The following is a 21,144-nucleotide window of genomic DNA, read 5'->3' on the forward strand; positions in this document are numbered from 1 at the left end:
GCAAATGCACTATAGGTGCATTTCACTATCCCAGAGAAATGAAAACTAATTTTTGCACAAAAACCTATCCTTGAATGTATATAATAACATTATTTATACTTGCCTCAAACTAGAAACAATCTAAATATCCTTTAATGAGTGAATGGATACATAAACTGATTGGTATAGCCAAACAATGGAATACTACACAGCAATATAAAAGAACAAATTATTCATACACACAACACTTGGATGGATCTTGAATGTATCTTCCTAAATGAAATAACACAGTCTCAAAAGGGTTACCTACTGTATTATTCCATTTATATGACATTCTGGAGAAGGCAAAAACATAGAAATGGAGGAACATCAGTGGTTATCTGGGATGAGAGATGGGGAGGGTCAGAAAACAAAGGTGATGTTATGAGGGAATACTTTGGCAGTGATGATATTTTTCTGTATCCATCTGTGGTGATGATTATAAGAATCTATACAAATATAAAAACTCATAGTATTGTACAACAGAAAATGGATTTTTCTCTATGTAAACATAAAAAATTACAAACAGTTTCAAAAACTCTTCTGGGGACTTCGTGTAACTTACATTGAAAGAAAATCCTCAGGATTTAAGAGTAGAATAAAATGTTTAAATCTCACACGACTTAAAGACTATATGCAAACCTGGTTATCAAGCAGGAGAAAATCAAGAAGCTAGAGGCAATCAGGTAACAAGTATCAAGAAGCAAATGTACATAGGCTCTCCCATAATAACAAATATATATATGTGTTTAAAATTCCTCACTACTGCCCATGGGGGAAATGTGGAGAATATGAAGATTTACAGGAGAAGAAGTGAGGTGAGAGAGAGACTGTAGTAACCTAGCCTGACCTTCAAAGCAAGGGGAAGGGTATGGTAATTCTCCAGGTAGAATGACTTCACCTCAATATTGATTTCCATTCAGCTCTGTCCCTACTACCTGGAATAGAAGACCAAAATGTATCAATACCTCTTCAATGGCACCTGCAGAAATCCTGTGACCTGCCACATTTATCACATCATCAACTCGAGACATAACATACACATAGCCCTCTTCATCCATGTAACCAGCATCCATGGTGTCATAATATCCCTGAAAATAAGAATAAATAATGTCTAATTAGCAGGTATTGTTAGGTAATACAATAATTTTTAAGTTTGGTATAATAAAAAATGTGATAGCAATGGATTTCCTGTATGCATTTGACTTTTTTTCATAACTAGACTATGGAATTAAATTACTTTTGGTTTCAATAGCTTACTTAGAATCTCTTTGCTCCTCTAAGAGCCAGGAATAAATTAAAGTGTTCTTATATATGTTCAAGTTAAGTGTTTGAACTTAGAGTTGTAAAGTTTATGAACCCAATTTCTTTTTTTAATGGAGAAGTAATCGCTCAATATTTCCCATATACTTTGGTATTGCAAAGTAATTCTTTGATCGATTTCTTTTTTAATTATGTTAATTTTTAGAAGCTTTAAAGCTCTCTATGAATAATCACAAAATAGAGCATTAGTTTATTAACATGGATTTGGATTGTACTCAAGCTTCAGCGAAATATAATTCTAAGTATGAAATTTAATTTTTAATCAACTCAGAGTAGCAGTACCTCTTCACTGGTCCAGAAGCCACAATAGAATGAAAAATCAAGAAGAATAAGAAGTAGAAAGAAAGAAATATTACTTCCCCTAATGCTTCTGAGTTATCTTGATACCCATGTTTATGAGCATAGGCTTTAGGACAAATCCCAGGTGAGTATTTGTGTTTCTTACTCTTTCTGAGACTCAGTATGCTCATCTGTTAAATAGGATAAAGAACTATCCCTTATAAGACTTCTGTGAAGCATCCATGAGATGGTGTATATGAAGAGGGCAGACCCTGCACATAATGAGCCCTCAATAAGTGGCAGCTCTTTTTGCAATGACTACTGCAATTCCTATCAGAGAGACAACCTAGAGTATAGTTAAAGAGCATGGACTCTGGATCCAGACTATATGGGTTCAAATGTCAGCTCCATCACTTCTAAGCTATGGGCAAGTTACTCAACCCTTCAGTGCCGTGATTAAGTCCTTAGGTTAGAAAACTGGAGGTCAGGGTAACAAGGCAGAGTATAGAGTCATTCCATATAGATTAACCATAAACTGGGGTTTTGAAGATTTCAATGTTACAGGTGATCATGTCAAAATCACACACACATATTACTTGCCACTGTCAGGTTGTAATTAGTCATATCAGTACTCTGATGACATAACTGTGGCCCATCAGGCAGATAGACTGGGCTGCCTGGAGTCAACCATACTGACAAATCTTCCTGCCACAGGCCCTCAGGGGCATGTTTAATCTTGGCTACTGAGGTCGTTTAACTCTGAGATCTCTTTCTAAAGGAAGCTATTTTAATTCTTGTCATTTGTCTAGTTGATTAGGTTAGCTGTCCTTTACCTGCAATTAATAAAGATAATATTTAGACTCGCTTTTTTTTAAATAACATTCTGATCATTCATTCTTTTTTTACTTAGTGCTTAAGGAGGACAAGGTATTTCTCTCAGGGAAAGAAATAGAAGTGCAACAGCACAAAGATGACGGTAGGACCCTGACATGCATCATCAGTAAAGTGCTGTTATAAACACAAAACACATGACCACGGCACAGGGTAACAGGTAAATGACAAAACAGAGCACAGGAAGACACGTTTATTATCCAGGGCACTGGAGGTTGCACTTTGAGAACACCGTCCTATCATGTATCTGTATTTTAAAATGGGATTTTAAAATAAAAAGCTCAGAGAACATTCAGGAAAGAATGTCAAAAATAAGTAAGAGAATGGAAAAATACAACTTCTGGGAAAGCCAAATGAATTTTGCTCATATAACCAGGAGTCAAGGAGATTAAAGCGTCGTCTTGACAGCATACAATTCTGATCAGGTGCTCTCAGTCTGCAGAGGAATCCAATGGAGGAAATAATGTAAAGAAAAACAAAAAATGTTCTAATTTAACAAAAAAAATCCTGACATCAAGGGAATATTAAATTCCAGGAAAATCTACTAAGAGAAACTGAGAAATTTCTATGTCCAGAAACTGATAAAAATAAACATAAAAATGACTGACTTACACGATTGTGGTTTGCGCATTCTTATTCCTGAGATCTGGAGACTGGTTCAGATAACCCTAAAAAGTTGTTGTGTTATCTATGATTCTAGGAGCAATCTGCTCAATTTAATAGGGAAGAACTATAGACAAGTACTTAAGATGGTAAAAAAAGTATAATAAAGTTCTTACAGGAAATTTTTCAAAGTATAAATGCTTGAATGCTTCCTGATTCTTCCAGAGTCCTGAGAAAGCCCCAGGCGGTAATGGCAACCTTATGTAAAAACAGAGCAGTTAGAATTATGATGAAAGTGGTAATGAAGACAGATTAACTAGAACTAATAATTTTCCAGTGCAATGAGTAATTACAATTCAAATCCCACACTGAAGTGTAATCCCTAAATCTGCTGGACAGACCATGTCTAACTGAGGCTGAAGTAGTTGACCATGACATAGAGTCATTGAGGGATGACTGTGGTTTCTGAAAAGGGCAGAAAAGGCACACACATTTGGCATTCACATAGTTACTAGCGGCGATCGTGGTTTCAATAAGAAGCATAACATTACCTATTACTTACTGAGAACTATCTTTGCACCATAGGCAAATAAATTCCTTTTTTTTCTGAAGTACCAAGGTACCAACTGCCACCTTTGCCTGTCTCTTTGTGTACTGGAATCTCCAATTAAACATCCCATGAACAATTTTATCTTCATAATCAGTGTGTCTTCCTCTCTGGGAATTCCCTCTCACTGCTCCCTCTTCTATTCTTCCTTTTCATGACCACCCTGACCTATGCGATTTCTCACTTATATCAACACATAGAGATACTTGAGAACACAGAATATGAGATAGCATAGATCTCTTCTTTCCAAGCAATTTCCTCTTATATTTCTTTCTTTCCTCCATAGTACCAAACAGTGATATACACATAGCAAGGGCTTAATCTTTATCTATCTCTATCCATCTACCTATCCATCTACCTATCTATCTATCTATCTATCTATCTATCTATCTATCTATCTATTTATCTATCTATCTATCTAATCTATCCATCTTCTATCTAACCTATAAAGAATAAATAGATAAAGGAATACATTCTCATATCAGTTCCTTGTAGAAAGTGCCACCTAAAAAGAAGAACCACTCAAACTGTTTTCTGGACACGGAAACCTTTTAGTTGCTTTATAGTTTGGAAATTTAGATATTATAAAACATAAGGATGTTTAAAAACTCACCCTCCCGTATTCACACAATAAAAATACTAAGTGAAGCAGTGACTTCACAGGGCTGACGTTGAGAAAATTGAAAACGAGTAGATACGGCTACTACCCACATGAGACAACATCACACACCCTCCACCCCAATATTAGACCTCCGAGGCACTGAATTATATGCTCGCATTCTGTCAGGCAGAAAATACAGTTACAGGTGGGATCAGCAGCCCAGCTGCGATCGCCCATTTCCACCATGTCCAGCCTCACAGGAGGTCCTCCTTCGGCTAGGTCTTCTTTTTGGAATATTTTAAGATGGAGGAAAAATGCTACATCAGCATTTTTAGACCTTATGTAATTACATAAAATGCATGTGAAAGCATTTTGTAATCTGTAATAAAACCTACAGAGATGCTGCTATGTTGCTGCTGTTGCTACTATTACCGTTCATCACTGAACCTGCGGGAAGGCAGCAGGCTGAAGCAGATAATCCCTTCAGATCCTTTTAACTGATTTTTGTATGTTAATCTTTCTAAATCGCCATGTATATAATTTCATTTTATCAGTTTGTTTTCAGTGTTAATATTTTTAAAAGTGTAAAAATCATTATTAAATATTGAAATAAAATATTAATATGGCAACCACTAAAATTCATTCAATTTAGCAGCATTTTCAGGATGTTGAAGATAAAGAGGTGAAGAGAACACTAAGAGATGACAAATCAAAACCCAATATGCGCCAGAAGAGATAACACTAATGAGTGAAGCCGACTATATGTAAAATAAACAACAACAATAAACCTGATGGAGATACATTCTGCTTGCATATTAAATAAGAAATAATTTTCAGTTGTTTCCAAGAAATATTTCATGATACATAGTCCTTTCTATCTTTCACGGTGACATTTTTTTAACAGACACGTGGCTATAAGAAAATATCTCCCTACAATACGAAAAATAAAAGGTATCTGTGATAATAAACAGCAACTGACATTCAGGCTGGATTAGGGACAGCAGACAGTGGTGTGGTCCGAGGCAAATTAGAATGCACATGTCAGGTCTAATGGGAGCCACTGTTTCTTAGTTTCACCTGATTGCTAATATACAGAAATGCTGTTCCAAATCCTTAAACACATACATTACCCATACTAAGAACTATGCATATAGAAAGACATATTGTTAAACAAGCATCTCTTCCATTTTATCTACCTCAAATCCAAGATTTTGGTCCACACACTGCCTCCTCACAGTAAACAGAGACTCCTAAGCATTTGCAACAATAATCCAATTGAGTTAGTACTTAGTGTTTTGAGTCTGAACTAAGTTTTCTGGCGGCCTAGTATGTACCTAATTCAGAGTGTGTACATGGGACCGAGAGTTAAGCATTTTCTGGTAAAAGTGTTAGTGGAGAGAAAGGAAACATCTTACACTTCCCAGAAGTTGGTTAAGTTTGCAACCTCTATTCTTAAAAAAAGATGCCCTGATAATCTGTTTTTTTTCTTGTTCTTGAGAAAAATATGGTACTGGCAATTAGTAACAGATAGATTATATTCTTATAATTAATTAAAGCCTAGAGGATTAAAAGAATAGGTAGTCATCCTCCAGAAGATGATCTGGGAAGAGAGCATGGAATAGGAAGGAGTATTCAAGGCTAGAAACCAGTGTTAAAGAGGATCAAAGAAAGAAGACCATCGAGCAAAACAAACAGAAAATCTGAGATGTACGAGAACTTGGAGAAAGTGTCTGAGGAGTCAACGGGGCAGAGTTTTAACAATGACTGAGTGCTCAATAAGGTGAAATGAAGTGCAAATTTTGTTTGAAGGTGGATTCAACAGAGGTCATGGAACTTAATAATTAAGACATTTTGAGTATCCTCAGGATTGCCATTTCAGTAGGGTGGAGCGGGTAATATTTAGGCTGACCACAAAGTAAGTTAGTGGAGGCAGTAAGGTTAGACTACACTTTTTAAAAGTTTGTGGGTAACTGGAAGAAGAGACAAAAGTCAGTGGTTTAATGCAGAGAGACAGGCTGATTTAGCATAGGGACGATTTGAGTCGAAGTAGCCAGTGGAGAGAGGATGAAGATACGAAAGTTAGAGAAGAAAATACCAGAGGAATTACTTGATTGTTCTATTTATATATTCATTCATTCACGTACGCATTAACTCATGCATTTATTTCCTTCATTCCATCAATAATTCATTCGGTGCTTGGTATTCTTCAGTCACTGTGTTAGACTTTAACGATACAAAGATATAAACTATGGTCTCAGAGGCACGGAGATTCCGGCATACTGTGTACTACAAGAAATTTAGAATTTTTTAAAATATGGATGGGGGAAAGACTCTTGTGAATTATGTCTATTTAATTAAGTTAATGAAATAACGTCAAAATGTAAAAATCTAAGATGTTTGTCAGGCAATTTTACAGCAGGTGGTTAAACCCTGTACTGCCAGGAGCTCTTGAAGGGAAGTTTTTATCCCTAGTTAAGTAGGGCATATGTGGAAATGGCATATGTGTCTGTCCCAAGTCACTTTTGAGATGCCCCCAGAAAACTACTTCATTATCCCCAAGTCTAACTGAAGAGCAGGCTGGAAAGTAAGATACAAAATTGCAACTGCTAATTAGTAGGATAAAATAAGGGAATGCTATTCGCTCTTCACTAATAAAGTCTGGTATCTTTAAAAATTCAGATGTTATTTGAATATTGAAAAGGGAATCTAAAGAAGGAAGTTTGGAAGATGCCATATAATGGTCCTAAAGAAAAGCAGAAAAGAAGAGAGGGTTCCAGAACTGGAAGTATTTGTGATAATATACATATCAATGAAGTAAAACGTGTGAGAAGAGAAGCAATAAACTCCAGACAAAACTTAGGTATATATGAGCTAGAGTAGAATTTTTTTTTTTTGCAGTATTCCAAATTAACACTTTTCTTATTGCTACCTTAATGATTATTCTATATTAAATGCAGGTTTTCCTTCTGGAATAGTGGGTGCACTGGGGCTCTTCTTCTGAAGTTACAGAAAAAGAATACTTTTTTCCTGTAGTTACAATACGTGAAAATACATTGGACTGGCAGATGGAAGGAAAATTTATGAAAATACTAAGAAATATGCTGGTTAATGTCTATACTCATCCTTCAAATCCAAGATCAAATGTTACCATCCTGTGATACCTTCCGCTAATCTTCCAAGTAGAGTGAAAAGGGGAAGTTTTGTTACAAACCATCCAATTGTGAATCCTCTTAGAGAATGTCCTTTACAAAGAAACCATTCTTAAGGGGAAAGAGGAGTAACTGAGGCAGCAATGATACCCCTGTGTGTGTGGGGGGGTGGGGGGTGAGAGGGAAGTATCAGAGTGCTGAGAAACCCTTATATAGCTAAGGAAAGACGAGAATGTCCATCACCGTAGAAGGTAACACATTCCTGACCAATCTGAAATGTAAAACTCCTAGATGCCTCCAATCCCAGACAAAGGATGGACCATATTCACTGCTCCGTCAGGATTCCCCATGGTAACAGAAATAAACTGAAGACATAGCTCCTGTCCCTTGAGAATTCTGAAGTTAGATGCCAACTTTGCACTCCCAGTATTTCCTACGGGGTTTTTAGGCTTTACTTGAGATTTTCATATGAAGGTACTTTTTATTTCCCCAGAAGAGACTGACTAGGCCATAATTCCTTCTCTCTGGGCAAACGGCTGGGTAATAAATGTGAGTTCTAGCTGTGTAACTACTAATGATGTTTAGGTTCCTGTGTCTCAAATGAGGATAATATCTGTCCCACTGTCTACCTCACAGTGTTGTTGTAAGGCTAATAAAAGATCATACTAAAATCTGGATATGAGATTTAGAAAGGAATGGGATTAAAGTTATATGACATCCTTGGTTTTACGGAAAGGATACTGTTGAAAGCTGTCCTGTCCCTCTCCCAAGACGGCAGCACAGTGACTGAATCACTCCTGCAAAGCTGTAAAGATGTGAACAAACATCATCAAGGACCAAGAGTTCAATATCTGGAGGCCGAGAAATCGACAGGCACCAGAGTGAAAGCCCCTCGGACGAGGCCATACAGCTCCCTCGCACCCCATCACTGCCTGCAGGGCGCGGGCAGGCCGCATGTCCAACAGCAACAATCGGATTTGGTCAGAGAAAACTGTGCACCCATGAGAGAGGAAGAGCCAGAGACCTATGGCTTTAATAACACTGAGCCCTGTGGTGCCCAGGAAGGCAACTGCAGTTAAAATCTTCTTTCATCCCTGCTCTGTGTTGCCTGGAAATTATTGACTCATAGTTTTATTTCTGCACTTCGGAGCTTGGATGCAATTGCAAGAACACCTTCTAAAATTCATGAACATTTTGTATTCATAGCAATTCAGATATCACAACTTTCTCACTAAATTAACTGCCTGGAGTAAGTTTCAAAATCAAAGGAATTTTCTAACATCCATGCAGACATGTCGTTTTCTCTTTGACTAGAAAGGCAAATCTCATGAATGCAAGTAATCTACGAAAAGTGCTAGATTCATCTTTATTACATCCAAGGGTCTACAGCAGTTTAGAAATCACTAAAATGTCTACCTTCTAGTTAAGGTATCCCCAGGAGATCAAAGCAGTGATTCTAGAATGCATTAACAGAGGAGTCTGAAAAACTGAAGTGGATCAAGAGTTTTTTTTCAAAATTGCCGCATCTCACTATTTCTGATTTGGAGATGAGTCATCTCAATATGATAAAATGAATCATTACATTTAGTATCTTGTAAAGTGTGGAAATATGATTGATTACAGCTTCAGATTTTAAAGAAACTGCCAGAGAAAGATGTTTTCCAATGTTATTTATACTATTCATAACAGATTTTAGAGTGAAACAAGAAGCTATAGCTGTACTTACAAAAAGCAAACAGATTTGGGATTAAAACGATGAGTCATTATTTCTTTTATTGACTTACTTTAACATAGTTTGACTCCCACATATTTCAAATATTCCATGCAGATTTTTCCCCCTAATCTCTTTAATCACTACAAGTATAATTAGTGAACATAAATAGCATTAGGGACTATTGTACTTTCAAAGACTATTCTACTTAATTATTATACAAAGTAATTTTTAAAAAAGCATGGGCATGAATAATTGAGAAAAAATGGACCATCTCTTTGGCTGGTGGTCACTTCCAGCGGTGGTTTTTGGTGTAGGCTCAGTTTTAAGCCCCTCATGGGCCCTATTTATTCTTTTTTTTTTTTTTAACTTTATTTATTTATTTTTCCCCCCAAAGCCCCAGTAGATAGTTGTATGTCATAGTTGCACATCCATCTAGTTGCTGTATGTGGGATGCAGCCTCAGCATGGCCGGACAAGTGGTGCGTCGGTGCGTGCCCGGGATCCGAACCCGGACCGCCAGCAGCGGAGCGCACGCACTTAACTGCTAAGCCACGGGGCCGGCCCGACTCTATTTATTCTTATTACTGGTGGCTTCACTCCATATCCATGGAAAGATAATAAAATATAGCAATACATCATACAAACTAGAACTTTTTCTGAAAAAGAAAAGGTTATCATTTTGCTTTGGAAATGATTTGGCAAGAAGCCACACATTTAGCTTCCATTGGTTATTTCTCAGCAATCATTATACATATTCAGGAATCATGGGAAGTGAGAAAATGTGACCTAAAAATTGTTTGCAAATAAAATGAAAAATTTATGAAGACTAAATTGACAATGAAGGTATGAAGTTCAATTTTATAGATATTTAACTAAATATGTATTCATTTTGACTATAAATTTCTCAAATTTGGGGATCAATACAATTTCTTAAAATTTAGAATCTCGGATATTTTGTAGACTCTGGACACCCGGTATAATCCCTAATCAAACACCTTTTACAGGCCACCAAGTTGTTCTGGGGGCCTATCCAGCTGGTCTCCAGAAAGGATCCTGCTTTCAGATTGTAGACCTTCTTTAGAATGCGGTCTACATGAAAAGAATGATCATCTCTCAAGTTACACACTATTTGTGTAAAACCACAATAATTTTTAGTAAGTCAAAAAGGTGTGCTTTTTCCTTTCGGTTAACTCAATTAAACATAGATTTATTATGTGCTCTTAAAAAGCATTCATTGGTCATTTTCCAATCTGGATGAATGCTGTATCCCCTCAAGGCACACAAAACAGCTATGGACTGACACAAACAAGTCTTATTGATAGATGTTAAATATGGAAACATCCCACGCATACTGCAGGCAGCCGTTGGGACACATGAATAATTCTCAGGCCGATGAGATAGGGTGGAAAAGCTACTGGAGATGTGGCTTTCAATAGGAAATCCTCCTCTCACGGGGAAAAAGGAGTTCCTGAAATAAGGTTTCAAGAACCGTTCTATTAAAAAAAGAGAGATCAAGGGGGCCAGACCAGTGGCATAGCGGTTAAGTCCACATGCTCTGCTTCAGCGGCCCAAGGTTCACAGGTTCAGATCCTGGGTGCAGACCTATGCACCGCTTATCAAGCCATGCTGTGGCAGGCGTCCCACATATAAAGTAGAGGAAGATGGGCACGATGTTAGCCAAGGGCCAATCTTCCTCAGCAAAAAGAGGAGGACTGGCAACGGATGTTAGCTCAGGGCTAATCTTCCTCACCAAAAAAAAAGAAACAGAGATATCTTGGTGGTAACCTTTTTTCCTGATTATTTCTATCTTACCTTTTGAATACAATAATATTTTATATATAATCTTTTCAAATATCTAGTTTCACTATTAACTTAAGGGAGTAATCAAAGTCTACTACGTGCCATAATATATTGTATCCTCAAATAATTTATAATGAAATCTCAGAATCTCAGATCTGTACAATAAAATTCCCTGTTTAGGAATACAGAGGGAAGAAAATCATTCTGAACTGGCAACAATCTAAACCACAGAATACTTTAAAGCAATAGTTGTGTGACTTTCAAGTATTTGAGGTACCACTAATGGCTACAAGAAAAAATTATAGTTTATGTGGGCTATTTGCCATATTTTATTATCTTTGAACAGATACAAGGCAAAGCCACAAATGATTAGAGTGACAGAACTCAGGAGGGGTTTATAACTGTGCTGGGATCAAATGCCACCTCTGGGATCTTGTAAGAGTTGCTTTATGAACTAGATGACTCACTCACTCATAGTTAGGAGGTTATATTAAAATGTATGCTGCTGGAGTGCTTTTAAAAGCTCTCAAAAACCATGTGCTTCCCTAAGCAAGCTCAACATCCACCCACAATCTTGTTCAGATTATTGATTTCTTTAGCAAGCCCTCCCCCTAACCCCACCAATTTCCCCCAACAGGGCAAATTTCAACCAGCTCTATGTTAACATGGATTGTGATCAGAAAAATGTGACTAGAAATGGTATATTCAATAGTAAAATTTTCCATCTTGCCATCAAGATGTCTTAAAATTTAAACAAAAAAATTAATATAGTGCTTACATCTTAACTGATAACATAAGAATCTGAGAAGAATTTTATCATGGCATTTATCTCCTCTATTAGCTTTTTGTACGTTAAAGCATCTCTAACTGAAAACAAATCCATTCTTTTTTAAATTACTGTTTATAATTTAATTTTCACAGAATTTAAAATGTTTTACTAACATGAGACAATCTTATACCAATCTCAGAATGCCAAGTAATAAGAATTCTTTTAAATAAATCGGAAAACAAAACTTTACATACAATGTTCTTTACAGCAGCTCATTCTGGTAAATTCTACTACTTACACCACATCAGTCAAGACACTAATATCATGCTAATCAGTGGAGCTAAAGCAGCCTGTATCATTAAAATGTCGCATACTGTGTCTCCCAAACTAATCAGCTTGCATTTTACCTTCCACCAGCACAACAACTTTCAAGTATTGATTTAATCAAAGTAAATTGAAATATTTTCACTTCAAATTTTAGCACTTTTGCCTATCAAATGAACAATGATGAAAAATGTTAGCAGGAAATTGTGGTACTTGATGAGTTAGGGACTTTTACATTACGCTACTATTTGACCCAGTAATTACACTTCTAGAAATCTACTCAATAAGAGAGTAATTATCAGAAAAGGAAAAAGACAACACAAAAAAGGTGTTCAATACAGCATTATCTATAATCATAAATACTCAAACAAGACTAAGAGGCCTAGAATGGGGATAAACATTTTTAAGAGGCAGAGTAAAAGTTAAAACTGTTCATGAGACAGGGTTAAGGAAAAACAGGAACACAGAAGAATAAATCAAATCGCTTCAACAACCTAAAATGCCTGTCAAAAAGTGAAAAGGCATATATACTCCAAAACTAACCGTGTATCGCTGAAGGGTGGGAGTACAGAAAATTTATTTACTTCTTTAAATTTTTGGTACTTAAGTTACTTTTATCACCTCTGCATTACTTGTATAACCAGAAAAAGTCATTAAAAAGATGCAAGATTAATCTTTTTCAAAATCGTATCTAAAATGTTCTGCTGTATGAGGCGTTCATGTTAAATTACAAGAGCTGGCACCGTGTGTCCTCAAACAACACACCAGCTTGTTCTGCAGCTTCCTCACTAGTAATAGCACAGCAACCACTTCTCTTCTTAAGATTATATACCAATTCTTGCTCTTTCAAATAGTAGTATTGCAAATTTTGCTTACTTTACCACAATATTTCCTAAACTCCGAGCCTTCAGTTTTTGCATGTTGTCATCCAAAATCATAACTAGAAAGTAAAATATAAATAAACAAATGAAAATTTGAATAAAAATGCATAACCTTAAAGCTTAAACGTTTCAATATTTTCTATATTCAACCCCCAAAACTCTAGCTTAAAAAAGGCATCTTTTAATTCATGTGACCGTGAACATATAGGAATAAGCTAAAATGCTTCACAAAAACTAAAAAGAGTACATGCTTTTGATTCCTAACAAGATCATGAATTTTCCTTCAGAATCTCCCTTTAATAAAGACATTGAATTTCAAACATGCTGGTAATTTCATAATCCATGTTTATATCCATTTAAACATATCCTTCTATTCTATCAAAAACATTAAAAATATGTTCAGCTTTTCAAAAATTAAAGGAAACAAAGTTTAAGATACACCAAAAAATATTTCAAGCAATAAAAATAAAGTATTTAAAAGCCTAGAAAATCTCTTTTTCTGATTTAAGGCTTAATATCCACTTATGAGCCTTAAAGGTCAATTTAACCTTCCCAAATAATATCCCAATGCTTTCCGTGCTGTACTGTTGAAATCCCAAAAGATTTTAGAAGCTCAAAGCTTGTATCCACGTTTGGTAACCCTTAGTGCAAACTGGAAATGAGGATATCATCATGTTTTAAGCTTTAATACATCCTTTATGTGGCTTCATCCATCCAGGTTATTCTACTGAAAGAAGCTATAACAAAAGAAGAACATTGCCCCCAGAAAAAATTAATTGCCCCCTTCTTTATGTTCCCAGAACATTTTGTTTTAAAATTCTATTCTGGGGGCTGGGCCGGTGGCGCAAGCTGTTAAGTGCGCGCGCTCCACTGCGGCAGTCCGGGGTTTGCCGGTTCGGATCCCGGGCGTCCAATGACGCACCGCTTGTCAAACCATGCTGTGGCAGTGTCCCAGATAAAGTAGAAGAAGATGGGCATGGATGTTAGCCCAGGGCCAGTCTTCCTCAGAGAAAAAAGAGGAGGATTGGCAGATGTTAGCTCAGGGCCAATCTTCCGCACACACAAAAAAATTCTATTCTAACAGTTATTAGCAGTGTAGATAGGTCTCTCACTAGACTGTGAGTTCATTAAGGGTGGAGGCCATGCCTAATTCATCTTTGTTTCCCCAAATCCCAGTACAGTGGTCAATTTACTATGTGCCCCTGAGCATGCTCTATTACCCCTTCAATTTCCCTTTCTAAAAAGTGGGAGTAATTCCTTTCTCACAGTGTTGGTATAAGAATTACTTGGAAAAAACAAAGTGACAAGCTTGCATAGGGTACTAAATGAATGTGAAACGGTTACATTACATTGCGTGTTTTTCACACAAAAATCGTTTTCTTTCTTTTCCCAAAGGATAGTGATTTTTATTATAATATTGAATGTGACATTATGCTTTTGAATTTCTGCATAACCACAAAACAAATATCATGAGTAATAAAGTCCCTATTTCCTTGGTTATAAATACTTTAGTTCTAGTGTTTAATCTGGCTGTCTGTAAGCCAGTGGCTTTCAGACAATGAGAAATTTCTGTACTGAATTTCCATGAGGCATTAAAGCTTGACTCTTTCTTACAACTGGACATAAAAATGGTACTGAAGTACTGAACAGGAAATGTGTTTAACATCTCCCACAGTCATCAGCCCCTAAAAATGGCTTAACACAAAAGCAATTTTTCTGATAAAAGGAGGGATGACAGAACTGTTCAAAGGGAGGATTGCACTAAAGCTGGGTTCACCTTTTCATGCCTGAAGAAGTCACTGACTTCACAGAATATTTCTTCCCTTGAAAAATAAATCTTAAATGTCTTTTTATAAATATATCTGCTAGGCTAAACCAAATCATCCATGTTTCCTCAACTGGTCATTGTCCTAGAAGGAAAATACAATATTTTTATGGTACAGAAGCAAAAGACTAATCTTGAAATTTTGTAATTTACATGCAAATAGGAACTATACGTAAGAATCATACTCTGTCCCCCAAAGCTGGGTTTTCCTGATAAATCTATTAAGCCAAATTGTGTGATAACGTAACTTTAACTTCTGTGCCTCATTTTCCTTGTCTGTAAAATGAGTGTGTAAGTGTAAATCAAATCAGTCCATCTGGCTTCTTTGAAATATTAGTAACACTATTAGCTAAGACAGCTCAGTCTTTCTACTGGCAGGTGCTTGTGTTAGCGCTGCATTGTGTTACATCACAACACAGCAACCCTATGAAGTATACAAAATTATCATTCCCACTTAGAAACAAAGAAATCAAATGATTGAAAAGTTAAGTGACTTGTATAAGTTATACAACTAGGGAGTAAAGCACAAGGGAAATTATTCCACTATTATAATCACTATCAACAATTAAAAAACAAACATTGAAAAGATATTCTATCTCATTGTCATATACCACCAGCATGAATGAAATGATTTTTTTTTAGAATCCTTACCTTTTATATTTATTTTTAGCCAAAAAGGTTCAAAAGCCTATCATCACTTACATTAAATGTAGCATATATAATGGAAAAAAATTGCAGCTTTTGTGACAAAAACAAGCAAACAAACAAACTAAATAAAACATACTGGTTTGCACTGTCTTCAGGACCTAACCTGTTATGTTACTTTAGGAAAGTTATTTAGTCTCTCTGGGCACCAGTTAACTCATCTCTAAAATGGTAATAATATCTCAAAATTGAATATACTTCAGCACTAAATGAAATGATGTATGCAAAGTACTCGACACCTAGCAGGTATTCTGTACATATGAATTTCACATGCATATCCTTAACACACTTTATAAATAATATTATTTTCTTGGTTATGACAGTCATGTAGATCATGTTCTTGGAAGTCTACAATCGTACTTTTGATCAAACTGGCTAATAATAAAAATTAAATTCATTTTTAATACAAGGTACTTATTCAATCAAATACTTATTAGGCACCTAGTATGTTTCATGCAATATGATTCACACTAGACAAAGAAAAATAACAAATTTATTAGTATTACATATTTTAAATAATCAGAGTCATTTCTCACCGTTGTATCCTGGAACACTTTTTCCTGCTTGCCCTGGAGGAGGTGTTTTAGAATTACCTAATCCAATGCATGATGCTGTAATCGGAGATCCAGTCTCTGGAGAAAGAAATATTATTTATCATGTAATGCTTCAACCTGAGATCATAATGTTTCCTCACTGAGTGCAATGCCTCCCCTCAGTTTGTCACAGAATTTAATTGGAATAGATGAATAGTACAAATGTACGATTTAAAAATGAAAAAAAATTGAGAAATTTATACCATATGGATAATTTTAAAACATAAGGATATAAATTTAGAATAATTTATATAGTAGTGCTTCCTTTAAAGAAAAGAAAGGCCTGTCTAGTGTTCTCAGTTGCGGATCAGCAGGCATAAAGAATGGAGAATTATGTGTCTGTGAGTTTTACAACACATGTTAAAAACTTAAGGATCTCTGGAAAAGATGCTTTCTCTTAACTCAACTGAAGTTATTTTATCATTCTAAATAACAGCTATGTGCAAAATATTTCTGTTATTTATAGCTCAGTCTCTGGAATAAGTAACCCAAAGATTTTTTAAAATATATGAGAAATATCATACTTATTTTTTAAGTAATACACTAGCCTAGAGACCTTGAATCTAAAGCTGAATTTACCAATGCTTTATCAAATTGCTCTCAATCTGTTGTTCCTGGACCTCTAGAAGGCCCAAATCATAGAAAGAAAGATATTTATGCTATGCTGATCATTTCATCAATACCACAGACTTACCCAAAATTCTCCTGCCTTGATTAACAAAAATGTTAAATTTGTTTTCTCTGCCTCCAGTTGTAACAGTCAGAATAATATTAGCTATATCAAGATAACCATAAGTTCTGAAAGTGATTATTTTTTATGGAGGAATGCATCTGTTACTATTGGTAAATCAAATTTTGAATTAACAGAATCTTATAAATATGAGATTTGTATCTGTGGAGGGGCAGGATAAGAGGGTATTGATAGTGAAAAGTTTCGGAACTACTGGCTTAATATTATATACACATACATACACATACGTACACCCAAGGGATTAATTGCCGACCCAATCAGATCCAGAGTAACTCAAAATATTAAAAACGTCTATCTTCCTAGGGACTCAGAATGTATTCCTTCCACTATGGTATCTACCATAATTTATCATACATATATATCACTTTAGAACGATGGGAAGAATTTATTACTGTTCTTTACTTTCCAGAGTAGTTCAGTTATTATTCACATTTTATGGATGGTGGCTCAGCTGGCATCAATAACAAAAGATGGAGTCTTGAACATTAAAACACAGTTCCTAAGTCACAGTCCAGTGCTTAAGGTGCTAAGCCATATGGTCACTGCTGAGGAGAAGTAGCAAGTAACCAGAGCACATTTCTGATGTTTAACACAGAATTCTCAAATATTTTCATATCATGACAAAAAATGGGATGGTATTTTATGACACGGCATTCCATCAGCCATGCAACACCCATGTCCATTCTGCCTGCAGTATAATCAAAGCACAGGAGGAAATCCACACAGCTGGAAGAGTTAACAGCATTTTTCCGTTCGCCTGTTTAAAACGTCTAAGGGCTCACCTCACTTATCTTTCAAAATTGATGGGAGAGGCAAGAGCAGTGGTGATGACAGGAAGGAACCCTGTGGAGGGAGGTGCTTAAAGGAAGGTACACAGACAGAACAAGGTGACTACAGGAACAGAAGCTACCAGGACACTTTAGAAAAGGAGATACTCCTTCAAGATGCTTCTGTTCCCACTCCCACCCTGGTGGGAAGCAGCTGCTAAAGAAAATTTGCTATTTTAAAACTACATCTTATCGAGCTTATCAATAGAGTCACTCCAGTCATCTAAGCTCAAACTACATTTCTTAACATCATAAGGTTTCAGCAACGTATCAACAGATAGCTTTAGAACCTACAAATTTACCCACCAACGGCTCTGGTACCTGCCGCCTAAAACAAAAACAAAAAACCCACCACAACAAAACTCTAACTGCACCCTGCCTCATCTCATCTCAGGGTGGCTTCTTGTAAAAGATGTCGGCACTCTGTTCTTCCCATAACACTGGGACAAAGGGAGTGTGGGCAGAGAAAGTAAGAATAAACCTAGTCTTAATTAAAGACGCAGACAGGGTTAGTGAAGCACTGTCAATATTTACTGCCTAAGCAAGCTGATATTATGCATACTTCCTGAGATTCTTAAGTATTTTGAATAGTGATTACATATTTATAATCTTTTAACCTTCAGCTGTTTTGTTATAGTTTATGATTGTAAGACAACTATGAAAAGCATATTCTTCTATATGATTATTTTGACTGAATTTTATGAACAGTGAAAAGGATTATCCATTCAGTTACTTAGCGTAGATAACATAAGTTTATACACTTTGAACATTAGTAATTTGAGCACCTCATTCACCTTATTTTGATATTCATGTAGGGGATTAGAAAAAGAACTGTTGGTAGTGACATGCAAAGGACACAATCAGACACAATGACAGTTCCAAGACTCTAAGCATAATAAGGAGTCACAGTTAGGACAAAAGTGGGATGAGAAAGACCATAATGGCTGTTACAGAAACTTTGGTTTTCTCTCTTTATACTCAACATCCTGAGACCCAAGGACTGACCCTCCTGCACCACCAGCACACACACGTGTGCTGACAAATTCAGGCACACGGACTCTGTAGCCATCCTGGCTCTCAAGCTGGTCCATGTGCAGAATAGGATTCTGGGTAGAGAAAGCCCCCAGACATGTTCAACCCTTAACCAAACTCCCAAGGACTCCCAAGGCCCCATTTCAAAGATGTTCTAAAAACATCTGCTTCACACTACCCAGGCTGTAATTAACTGGCTAGCAGTTATCTAGGGAGACAGGAAATCCAGATGTCACACTGTGGCTGGGAAACAGCAACATTAAACAAACCAGAATTCTCTTTGAAGAAGAGAATTGAATGCTTCATTTGGGGAAATCTTTCCAAAGATACCTAACCTTAGAAACACAGGATGCTGAACAATTCACCAGCATAATTTCTTTAGATAAGCGACAACTAGGAAGACGATGGCAGGGAATCTAAGGTTGTGAAGAATAAGTTACACCAGTACATTTATATTCATACTGCGTTAGAAGCTAATACAGACACTTCACTTTTTTTTTTTTTTTAGTATCTTTACTACCTCACTCCACCTTATTGCATTAGTGAGTTGTTACCTTAATGAATTTTCCTTAAAACTTCTAACTCTAAAGGAAGAAAAGGAAAGAGAACTAATATACATAATTTTTTCAAATATGAATTGTGCTGTGTACCGTGCTAAGTGCTTTTCCTTTATTTTACTGCATTTAATCCAACTACAAGCCAATAGGAAGAAAAGGGAACATTCTTTTTACAGTGAAAAATACTGAGGCCTGACCTAGAAAATTTAAACCATTTGCCCTGATTCACATAGTTCTTTCAGAGAAGGAGAAGAATGCAATAGACAAGGGTACCATTTGCGAGCTTCTTATAAAGAACACGGAGGATCAGAAGGGAATAGAAATCAACCAGACTGTCTCAGAGGAAGAAAATCCTTGTGACAGGTCATGAGCCCAGGCTCTCATATTTGCAATGGAAGTAATGGGGTACATATCACTTCTTAGCAAGGATTTATCAAGCAGCTATTATGTATGAGGCACTGTCCTTAGAACTGAGGATAGAGCAATAAACAAAAGTGACCAAAATCCCTACCGTCATGGAGCTCCCATTCTAGTTGGAAAGACAAACAACTAAAAAACATGTAGAAGTAAAATATATGGCATGGTAAAGAGGGATAAGCACTAAGAAAAAAAGGAAAGCATAGACAGGGTGTGAGATGTGATGGTGTGGGATTGCATTTTAGATCGGTTGGCCGGGAAACACCTCCCCAAGAAGGTGACATTTGAGTAAAGACCTGAAAATGAGGGCACATGTCACATACATGTCTAGGGACAAAGAATCCAGGAAGAAGGAACCGTAAGTGCAAAGGTCCTGAGGTATTCTTAGAGTGTCTGAAGAACAGTGAGAAAGCCAGTGTGACTGAAGAGGAATCAATGAGGAAAGTATTCATAGGAAAAAAGCTCAGGGAAGTAGTAGCGAGACAGATCATGTAAACTACTTCGAAGTCCTCATAAAACCTTAAGCTTTTAGCCTGACTGATGTTGCAGGCTCACGAGGGCTTTTGAACATAGAAGTTAATGAATCACAGCAATGCAAATAAAATTTACTACAATATTTGCACATCATTCAGGTTCTATGACCAGGTTTATTTTATTTGGGGTTTCAAGAGAGATGTATGGGAGGAAATGCATGAACAGACAGAAGCTGTATTAGAATAGTTGGTTAATGGTACAGATTCCTGTGGCTTGCTAAACATCAGGAAACAATTCACATGAGAATTCACTAGATTGACAGTGTGGAAATTAAATAAATAGAAACATCATTAAATTGGACTCAGGAAGCCAAAAGGGGGAGCTCTCACACCCTATGTTGATAGTTGAGCCCAACAGGAAGAAGAAAGACTTCTTCTTGATGGGCAAGAAGCTCAACCAATGAGAGACTGTCACAACTCAGGCAATGAAAAGCCACTACACCTGGAACCCTTTGTTTACAATAGCCCTCCCAACTTCCTCTTCCCCTCTATAAAACAGTTTCTCCTCCCTTGCTGCTTGCTGTACGTGGCTCGCCATGGGTGCAGACCCTGAATTGCAATTCTTTGCAGATCTTGAATCAACTCATTTTTGTTGGAGAAATAACTGGCTGTCTCTTTGTGTGAGGTCAACATTTTGGTGGCCTGTACGGGGATCCAGAGAAGACCCCCAAAGACTCCTAGGCTGGTGAGCAAATAGGCACAGTACCCACAAAAGAGCCCACTGAGCTTGCTGCTTTTCTCACCGACCCTGGAGGGGAAGTCTTTTCTCCTGGATCTGAGCTTCGGCCTGATTTGCATTCGAGGCTCTCCAGGCTTTATTTGAGATCTACTTTAAGGCTCTGTTCTTTTCTGGTTAAGGCCTTGTTTGTCTGTGAGTACTTGGATGGCACTTCAGCCAGACTCTTTGAATCAGGCTGTTCCTTTGACTGTGCTGGTCTTTGGTCCG

General features: G+C 36.7%; 1 protein-coding gene across 5 annotated transcripts in view; it reads right to left on the reverse strand.

Moving 5' to 3' along the window:
* The window catches only part of ACSS3 (acyl-CoA synthetase short chain family member 3), a 151,724-nt gene that overhangs the window by 14,083 nt on the left and 116,497 nt on the right, over nt 1-21,144 (reverse strand). For all 5 annotated transcript variants that reach the window (XM_058568721.1, XM_058568719.1, XM_058568718.1 and 2 more), the window contains 4 exons: nt 16,025-16,120; nt 12,954-13,017; nt 3,291-3,372; nt 987-1,109 (listed from right to left, as the gene is read on the reverse strand). In XM_058568721.1, coding sequence (XP_058424704.1) covers nt 987-1,109; nt 3,291-3,372; nt 12,954-13,017; nt 16,025-16,120 — 365 coding nt within the window. The remainder of the gene's footprint in view (nt 1-986; nt 1,110-3,290; nt 3,373-12,953; nt 13,018-16,024; nt 16,121-21,144) is intronic.

The sequence above is a fragment of the Diceros bicornis genome, chromosome 25 (genome assembly GCF_020826845.1).
Source record: "Diceros bicornis minor isolate mBicDic1 chromosome 25, mDicBic1.mat.cur, whole genome shotgun sequence".
NCBI classification, from domain to species: domain Eukaryota; kingdom Metazoa; phylum Chordata; class Mammalia; order Perissodactyla; family Rhinocerotidae; genus Diceros; species Diceros bicornis.